Raw genomic sequence first — 10,000 nt, 5'->3', positions numbered from 1 at the left:
GAAGCAATCGTGGGACTCCTGCCTCCCCGCCTGGTCTTTTCAACTACGAGGTTCTTATTGGTCCACCAGCCAAGTTAAAGTGGTGAGGATTGAGCCAGGGACTAACAACCCCTCATGGTTGTTATGGAAACCTGATCAACAAAGGGAAGTAAGCGCTTTCAATGCATACGGCATGTGTAATAGAGTAAGTGACATACGGCATGTGTAATAGAGTAAGCAAGATTTATGCTGAACCTGTCTCCTGGCACCTGCGAGAATAACAAACATTGAAATGAACAAGCTACTTTCATCTTCAAAAAGGATGTTTGTCACAAGCTTATATGTTCCTCATTCTCCGAGGCACTCTTAACTAACACTTACGTACACAGTCATAGACAAGAACCATTTATTATTATTTTTATTGTTACGGAAACCAACACAAAGATCTGCAGCCTGATGTACAACCGTCAACCCTGTGTGAAGTAGACTAAGTAAGTATGTATAAGTCTCCTGGAAACCGAGAGAATTAAGAAGCATTGAAACGAACAAACTGCGAGATCAGCGAAACGCTACAGGAAATCCACCCAGGTGCACTCCCTGTATACATGGAAAATGCCTACAGGAAATGCACTTACAGGGAATACACCGACTTTTGGTCGACATAGATCCCTTCCGCTATACATAGCTGTTCGTTAATCTTCTTTTTCTGTACAGGAAAATCTTGGCCTACGAGCGTGATGCCCAGAGGATGTCCCTGCTGAGACAGCAGCTGCGGAAAACTGGTGTAAGCAACACCACCATGGTGCATCAAGACTTTCTGTCCGTTGATCCTCATGATGCAGAGTTTGCTGATGTGGAGTACATACTGGTGGATCCTTCCTGCAGTGGTTCAGGTGTGTGTGTGCATGCATGTGTGCCTGCATGTGTGTGTGTCTATGAGTATGATTGGATGCGTTGGGAATCTGTATGTGTTTTGTGCTTTCAGAAGAGAGTGTGAGAGTGTCTACTCAGTGCTTGTGTGCCCATGTGTTTTCAGAACGGAGAAGGAGAGGGCAATATTTGATGTAACGGTAATATGGAGAGGGCAATATTTAATGTAAGGGTAATATGGAGAGTCGAGGAGTTGTACTTCTGAGGCCCTTGAATGTAAACACCGTCTGTAACACAATCAGTAAGAAAGCCTTTTTGTCAACTCTGAAGAGATAAGTTGACTGTTTTTTCTGGCTACATTTTTATCTAACTTTGTCATGAACAAGCTCAGAAAAAAACCCATTGGGCCGATGAAGATTAAAAAAAAAATGTAGAGGCAATTTGGATAATTAATAGCTGTATGAGAATGATACACTGATTTGTATAAAAACAAGAGTCAACTTTGTGCAGACTCTCCTCGGTGTCCGAACACCCCCGTGTGCACGCATGCGCATGATAAAGAAACACAATTTCACAGCAAAAGTCTCAGGGCTTGGAAGCATGAATACATGCATGCAGGATAAAAAAAAAAAAGGTAGCGCCGTACTGTATGGCAGATCGCTTTCCCCAGGGAGAAAGCAGCCCCAATTTCCATGAGGGTAACCTTACAGGACTGTATGAATCTTTAATTCTTATCTTATCTTTATCTTATCTGCATTCCAGGAATGATGAGCAGGATGGACCACGTCCACAAGGATAGCAATGACGATGCGGCTTCACTCCGGCTTCTCAAACTGCAGCGATTCCAGATCTCTATTCTCAAACATGCGCTGCGCTTTCCCGCTGCGCAGCGCGTTGTCTACTCCACCTGCTCTATCCACGAGCAGGAAAACGAACAGGTGGTGAACGAGGTCGCCGAGCAGGTGAAAGAAAATTTTCAGGTGAAGAAGATATTTCCAGAACTTTCTCACAGAGGGAAAGGTAGCGATGACATTTCCAAGTGTTGTCTTCGCATGAGCCCCAAGAAAGACTTGACCAATGGATTTTTTGTGGCGTGTTTTGAGAGAGTGGATGGGGAGGTAGAGGGGGCGAGAGACTCAGACACAAGTGGTGAGCTCACTTCTGACATCGGTGCAAAAGAAGAGTGTTTACAGAAGAAGAAGAAAAGCAGGAAAGTAACACATAGCGAAGATGAAGATGACTTGAACCACGGAAAGGGGAACATTGCAGAGGAAGAACACATAGCTGTCCAATCTGACTGGCAAGAGAACACACAGGGTGACCTGACTGATAGTAAGAAGAAAACCAAGAAGAAGAACAGACAATTACAAGGAAGGCAAGGAGATGATACTGCAGAAGAAGAAAAAGTCAAGTCTGCTCAGCGAGAAGGTGACACAGACCAACTTCAGTGCCAACAAGTCGAAATGGATGATCAAGATAGAAGCAAAAAGAGTCGAAAAAAGAGAAAGAAGGCTTCACAAGTCAGGGAAGAAGAGTGTGATATCGGCCAAGCTAATGCTTCAGCGCAAGCTCAGAACAGGGACAAGCCCAATCACTCACAAGTGGACAATAGTGAAGATGGAAGCAAAAAGTCCAAGAAGAAAAGGAAAAGAAAGTTAAGTTTGACTGAAGGAAGTCAACATGAAGAAACTGCAAGCCTTGCTGTGCAAGGATTTGATAAGGACCAGCGACAGTATCAAGCACACGGTGACGTGACTGCAAGCAAGAAAAGAAAGAAAACGAAACATAGGAAGAAAGAATAAGATAGGGGGGAGGAGGAAGATTTTAGCACAGAACTTATTCTTCACACACAGGTTCGGGGCGGGGATGTAGCTCAGTCGGTAGCGCGCTGGATTTGTATCCAGTTGGCCGCTGTCAGCGTGAGTTCGTCCCCACGTTCGGCGAGAGATTTATTTCTCAGAGTCAACTTTGTGTGCAGACTCTCCTGGGTGTCCGAACACCCCCGTGTGTACACGCAAGCACAAGACCAAGTGCGCACGAAAAAAGATCATGTAATCCATGTCAGAGTTCGGTGGGTTATAGAAACACGAAAATACCCAGCATGCTTCCTCCGAAAGCGGCGTATGGCTGCCTAAATGGCGGGGTAAAAACGGTGATACACGTAAAAGCCGTGGGAGTTTCAGCCCATGAACGAAAAAAAAAAAAAAAAACCCACACAGGTTCAAGGGAAGGATGAGTGTGTTAAAAGCAAGAAGAAAAAGAGGAAGAAAATGGAAAACAGACAGTGATGGAAACCGCCATGAGGAAATCGTTCAACAGAATATCATTCTTCAACACTCTGACCATGATCAAGGCAATATGTCTGATTTACGAACTTCGGAAAGAGTGATCGTTGCAAAAAACAAGAAGAAGAAGGAAAGGACAAGTCGCGTAAGGCGAAAATACAATATTTAGTCAAGTAGCTGTCGAACTCACAGAATGAAACGCAATGCCATTTTACTCGTAGCATCGTCAGGCCACCGCTCATGGCAAAGGCAGTGAAATTGACAAGAAGAGCGGGGTAGTAGTTGCGCTAAGAAGGATAGCACGCTTTTCTGTACCTCTCTTTGTTTTAACTTTCTGAGCGTGTTTTTAATCCAAACATATCATATCTATATGTTTTTGGAATCAGGAACCGACAAGGAATAAGATGAAAGTGTTTTTAAATTGATTTGGACAATTTAATTTTGATAATAATTTTTATATATTTAATTTTCAGAGCTTGTTTTTAATCCGAATATAACATATTTATATGTTTTTGGAATCAGCAAATGATGAAGAATAAGATAAACGTAAATTTGGATCGTTTTATAAATTTTTATTTTTTTTTACAATTTTCCGATTTTTAATGACCAAAGTCATTAATTAATTTTTAAGCCACCACGCTGAAATGCAATACCGAAGTCCGGGCTTCGTCGAAGATTACTTGACCAAAATTTGAACCAATTTGGTTGAAAAATGAGGGCGTGACAGTGCCGCCTCAACTTTCACGAAAAGCCGGATATGACGTCATCAAAGACATTTATCAAAAAAATTAAAAAAACGTTCGGGGATTTCATACCCAGGAACTCTCATGTCAAATTTCATAAAGATCGGTCCAGTAGTTTAGTCTGAATCGCTCTACACACACACACGCACACACGCACACACGCACACACGCACATACACCACGACCCTCGTTTCGATTCCCCCTCGATGTTAAAATATTTAGTCAAAACTTGACTAAATATAACAAAGCAGGACCTAGCATAGAGTGGATGGCACACACAATAATGCTGTCTAAAATACGATGAGTATGGTCGTAGGAACAAAAATACGACAAGAAAAATCATGGACTACTTTTTTTTACAACTGTGCATCAGAGTTTCACACCCCCAAAATTACACACATAGAATGTCATTCCTGAATATTTAGTGCGACTCTTCATATTCTAATGATTAAAGAGAACTTCATAACTTTTAATCAATGATTACAGTTTTTGTCATTAAACATTGAAAGAATTTGATTGAAGTTTTTGTTTAAAATGTATTGGTTAACTTATTAACTATGCAACAGACGTGTGCAAAGCATGTTTTAATCATGGATGTTCAAATGCTGTGTGGAGTACACTCATATTTCTGAAAATACAACAAGTTTGTTTTGAGAATACTCCAAGTACAAGGGTTCCCAGGTCTGAAAGAACCAGAGAACAGAAAGGAGAGGTGCGAGAAAAAAACAACTAGTGATATCTGCTCATACAGAACTGCTGAAACCAAAGCTTAAAGGCATATGTACGCGCTCCCGTGTTTACAAAGTGTAGTTTGCCCATAATCGATGTCAAACGCACCATAAGACCATATAATGACGATATGTCACCATGCGCGGACCATAATACATGCATTACAGCTTGTTCTAGCCTCTGAAAAAGTGAGGATGTCAACAAAGCCGTGGTGTTAGCTCCCTTGCATCAACGTTACATGTGTTGCCAAATCTATAAATAGGACGATCCAGATCAAAATGAAAATTAACATATCTCAACATTGAAGGGGTCCTAGACCACAATATTTTGCAGGGAACTTAATTTAGCATGTCTCCAGCTGTTGGTAAAGCAATTAGCGTGTATAGTCATCAAGTACATATGCCTTTAAAGTTTGAACTTGTGGAGAAAAAAAAAGTGAAAATATCATTTCTGGGTAACTTTAGAAAGTAGACAATATAATCAAGACGGCGCCAAAGAAAATTGCGTCATGTCAATTGAATGTAAATTTTAATTTGTCAGAATTTCAGTTTGTATATGGTCCATGGACCTGTGCTTTTTTGAGTTCTTGTGTGTTTTTGTTTACCTTTGTTATGTTTGTAATTAGGTATGTTAAATTGGTGAAGAAATTCTTCTGGCTTGGGGTCATTTTGATGAATGAGTAAAAAGTTGTATAACTCTTTCTGGTTTTGAATTTAGTTGGTTGCAGCTTGTTATTGATGTGTTGATGTGCTTATATACATTGCAATGTAGTTAACAACTGAACACACACACATTTATACTGGCTGGTACACTGCACACGCACACACACACACTGTACAAACACACATGCACAGTACACGCATGCACACACACTCTGTACACAAACACATACACCACACCAGATTGCACTGTACACACACACACACACCAGCATGCACTCACATGTACACACACACATATATATACGCACAAACACTCGATCCAGACTTGAGTGCACATGCACATCTAACAAGTGTGCATGCAAAACATACACATAAACAAAGACACATGAAATATTGCACATTTTATTATGCAGGGAAAAACAGTAATAAGCACCCATGGACCCTCAGCAGAAAACAGAACAACAATCTTTACAATAATAATGAGAGAAAAGGCAGGTAGAAATTGGATTTATATTAAAAAGGGAAAAGTGTTCAGGGGAGTGCAAACCTGCTAATGTGAAAATGTGTTGTCTTTAAAGATAATTTTCTTCTTGTGTGGAAATCATCAACATTGCCACACACCTGTCCAGGCTTCGACGTGATAAATCAGCATCCTTCAATGTAGACACATACCAACAAACAGGAGCCTGGCTACATTCAGTACATTGTGTTTTTACACCCCCGGTATAGGGGTGTGTATAGGTTTCGGTCGATGTGTTTGTGTGTTTGTGTTCGCATATAGATCTCAAGAATGAACGGACCGATCGTCACCAAACTTGGTGAACAGGTTCTATACATTCCTGAGACGGTCCTTACAAAAATTGGGACCAGTCAAACACACGGTTAGGGAGTTATTGGTGGATTAAGATTCTACAAGGACTTATAGAGTGACATATTAATGGTCAAAGGGAAATAACCTTCTCAGTTGGTGGCAGTGAGAATGGTTATTTCCCTTTGACCAACGGGGGTGTTTTTCCTACCTTGAAGGAATTTCTTGTTTTGTTTTGTTTCTTTGCTAAATAGATGAATATGTGAAATAACTGTTGGGTTTTCATAGGTGAATGGAAGAGTTGCTTTCCCTTTATATTCCTCGCATTTGCATGTATATACAAACACTTATGGAAGCTACACATGACATTGTATGCTTGCCTCAGTGTTTCTATGGAAACAAGGAAAAGCAACTCTTCTCAACTCATAAAAACTTGACAGAGTTATTCCTTAACATCGTCTATTACAATATGTATTCAAAGGCAAAAATCAAGTCTGCAGAGGAATTAGAGGCAGGCCCGACACGGCTACAGGCGCTGTAGTCTACTGAGAGCTGATTTTTGGTATATTCTTCTTCGTTCATGGGCTGAGACTCCCACGTTCACTCATGTTTTTTGCACGCGTGGATTTTTACGTCTATGATCGTTTTACCCCTCCATTCCGGCAGCATACGCCGATTTCGGGGGAGGCATGCTGGGTATTTTCGTGTTTCTCTAACCCTCGAACTCTGACATGCATTACAGGATCTTTTGCATGCGCATTTAGTCTTGTGCTTGCGTGTACATGAAGGGTGTTAAGTCACAGTAGCAGGTCTGCACATACGTTTACCTGGGAGATCGGAAAAATCTCCACCCTTAACCCACCAGGCGGCAGCGGCCGGGAGTTGAACACACGACTTTCCGATTAGGAGGCCGATGTCTTACCACCACGCCACTGCGCCCGTCCATTTTTGTTATATGACCAAGTAAAAGGGTGCTCTTATGACATGTAAACACGACGGCGAAGATCGGAGGTGGTGCACACTTTGCTCAAGCCTGCTACTAACTACAGCCGAAATAGTTCGGTGACGTCAGCAAATCAGGGGATTCCGCTATTTTTTGGTTGCAGCTGTAACCTTCGCGGTTCGCCGATACAACCCTGCAAACATTCGGGGCGTCATCGGCGAACTGTCTTTTCTATTGGTTGAATATTTTTTGTATCTTCATCCTTGAAGAGTGCCAATACTGACGGCTATAACGCTGTCAACCGATCACCAGTCTTCTCACGTGATATTTCTTGATCATATGACCGGTATCGCCGATATATTTTGCCGCTATAGTTAGTACACCGAACCAGGCACGGTAAACATTCGCCAAACGTTCCCCGACCTAGTTCGGCTTGGTTTGGCTGTAGTTAGTAGCGGGCTTTACACAATAAGGAATGTATCTTTAATTACACTGGGAGAAAAAAGTCAGAAATAAAAGGCAAAATGCATGAACATTACCTACATAAAGGACAATCATAGCAATAGAGGAGGAAGGAAAAGTAAAAAACATTAATTACAATTAGGTCAAATCTGTTGTTAAAAGGGTCTTCAAGATGTGGTTACATATGTAAAGAAATGCTTAAGATGCTTTATTTGTAGATGAGTGAAATTCTGTGGTAGCATTAATTGTTTTGATAATAACTGATAATAATTACAAGTTCATGTTAAGGAAAAGACAGGGGCAAGTCTCTTGTGCAATTTACTTTCATGTTCAACAGATGTTCTTTGTTGAAACAATACAGTGGAACCCCCCTTTTAAGACCTCCAAACATCTGAGAAAATCAGGTCTTAAAAAGGAGGGAGTCTTGAAATAGAGGTTAATTTACAGGGCTTGTGAACAAAAATTGCGAAAAGACAAGGTCTTAAAATGGGGGTTCCACTGTTTTACAAGGCGAATGGTCCTTACATACCCAATAATGTCTTCACTAGTGATAATGTGCCTCACCTGTCTTGCATGTCTGTTTAAATCTGTTTGAAAGGAAATATTCAGAACGGTGGGTGTCATTTAAGTAATAATATCTACATCGTGTAAATCTATTCAATCTCATTAACGTAAAACAAAATGGATAAGCCAGATTAGTAGAAAACAGAGATATGTGCGAAGAAGACGATAGATTGAAGACACCAAAAATACAGTTATTACACAATATAAAAAGGAACGTGGAAGAAAACTCATGTCAGAGAGATTCAAGCAAAAACATATTGAACTATGAGCAATAAGTATAATGGCATTCCGTTTTAGTTACTGCAATTTTAAACCTGAGTTAAAATGTGATCAGTACAGCTTGACTTGCACTAAGCTATACAGTGGAACCAACTTTTGAGACATCGAAAAATTGGGTTTTAAAAAGGAGGGACTGTCCTAAATTGGAGGTAGGTTTACATGAACAGAAAATCTGAAAAAGCCAGGTTTAAAAAAAGGGGGAAGTCTTCAATTGGGGGGGGGGGGGGGGGGGGGGGGGTGGAGGGGTTCTGCTGTAAAACATTTCTACCTATAGTTTAACCAATGATAATAATGAATTGACCTAAATTATTTGTTTTCTTCATTATTTCACATCCTGGAATGATGACGACATTAAAGGCATATTATGTACTCGATGACTATACACGCTAATTGCTTTACCAACAGCTGGAGACATGCTAAATTAAGTTCCCTGCAAAATATTGTGGTCTAGGACCCCTTCAATGTTGAGATATGTTAATTTTCATTTTGATCTGGATCGTCCTATTTATAGATTTGGCAACACATGTAACGTTGATCAAGGGAGCTAACACCGCGGCTTTGTTGACATCCTCACTTTTTCAGAGGCTAGAACAAGCTGTAATGCATGTATTATGGTCCGCGCATGGTGACATATCGTCATTATATGGTCTTATGGTGCGTTTGACATCGATTGTGGGCAAACTACACTTTGTAAACACGGGAGCGCGTACATATGACATTAAGTATTGCGGACAATCAAAACAGCAAGTGCCAAGCAAAAACGGATAGAACGTACGGTGTAACTGAGAAAGACATCTTACTATTTTTTTTTTTAGGGTGATCTACCACAGAAGAATATAATTTAAGTCTCTATGTCTGAGAATGAAAACCAATTCCCAAAGAAACGGTTTGTAAATTAATACAATGGAATTCCCCTTTTGCAACCTTCAAAAATCTAAGAAAATGGATCACTCATGGTCTTAAAAAGAAGTCTTAAAATGGGGGTAAGTTTACAGACGATCTGAAAAAGCAAGGTCTTAAGAAGGCGGAAGTCTTTAATGCGGGGGGGGGGGGGGGGGGGGGGGGTGTGTCTTAAAAGAGGCAGGGGGGGGGGGGGGTTCCATTGAAGCCATACAAAATGTGAATTGAACTGCAAAATACCTAAAACAAAAGGTGCATTTGATTCAGGGGGGGGGGGGGGGGGGGGGTTTGTGGGGTTGTGTATTTTATTTTGACAGATAACAGTACTTACAGTTTTCTTTAATGGACTAAGAGTGGGAAAATGTCAAGTAAAACACCACTTGTGCACATTGATATTTACACACATTAACACAGATGTTAATTTGAAAGAGAGATTAATTGTACAGCTGGAGTAGATCACAAGTCTTGGTGAGCATGCACAGAGGTGTTTTTTTTCTAAGTAAGACTGAAAATATCCTAACAATTAAGCTACATAAAAAGTATGTACAAGTGACAATTTAAGTAAGAATGCATTAACATGTAGGTTTGCGGAATAATAATAATAATAAAAATAATAATGACAGCTTATGTAGCGCGAACCACAGCTTGTAAACTATGCTCTCCGTGCTTTACATATTAACTATGAATAAAACCATGGTCAGCAATGACTACATTAAAAATTGTTTGCGGCATGAGGACAATTAAATATTTGAGGAAAAAATAAATCTTAGTTGAAT

At 40.4% G+C, this 10,000-nt stretch overlaps 2 protein-coding genes and 1 long non-coding RNA gene across 3 annotated transcripts in view; 2 read left to right on the top strand and 1 right to left on the bottom strand.

Moving 5' to 3' along the window:
• Positions 1–3,457, top strand: part of LOC138978030 (28S rRNA (cytosine-C(5))-methyltransferase-like) — a 26,615-nt gene extending 23,158 nt beyond the window's left edge. The window contains exons 6-7 of the mRNA XM_070350650.1: positions 694–872; positions 1,612–3,457. Coding sequence (XP_070206751.1) covers positions 694–872; positions 1,612–2,651 — 1,219 coding nt within the window. The 3' untranslated portion in view covers positions 2,652–3,457. The remainder of the gene's footprint in view (positions 1–693; positions 873–1,611) is intronic.
• A 191-nt stretch (positions 3,458–3,648) lies between these two features.
• LOC138978044 (uncharacterized) lies at positions 3,649–5,830 on the top strand. Its single transcript, XR_011459563.1, has 2 exons — positions 3,649–4,652; positions 5,018–5,830. It is a non-coding gene; the product is annotated as an uncharacterized lncRNA (long non-coding RNA).
• A 3,620-nt stretch (positions 5,831–9,450) lies between these two features.
• The window catches only part of LOC138978027 (anoctamin-7-like), a 46,385-nt gene continuing 45,835 nt past the window's right edge, over positions 9,451–10,000 (bottom strand). The window contains exon 19 of the mRNA XM_070350646.1: positions 9,451–10,000. This exon is cut by the window's right edge and continues 1,703 nt beyond it. The gene's annotated coding sequence lies outside the window, so the exon portion shown is untranslated.

Source organism: Littorina saxatilis, linkage group LG10 (genome assembly GCF_037325665.1).
Source record: "Littorina saxatilis isolate snail1 linkage group LG10, US_GU_Lsax_2.0, whole genome shotgun sequence".
NCBI classification, from domain to species: domain Eukaryota; kingdom Metazoa; phylum Mollusca; class Gastropoda; order Littorinimorpha; family Littorinidae; genus Littorina; species Littorina saxatilis.
Note: the sequence above shows the minus strand (reverse complement) of the source record. Positions and strands in the feature narration are given on the sequence as shown.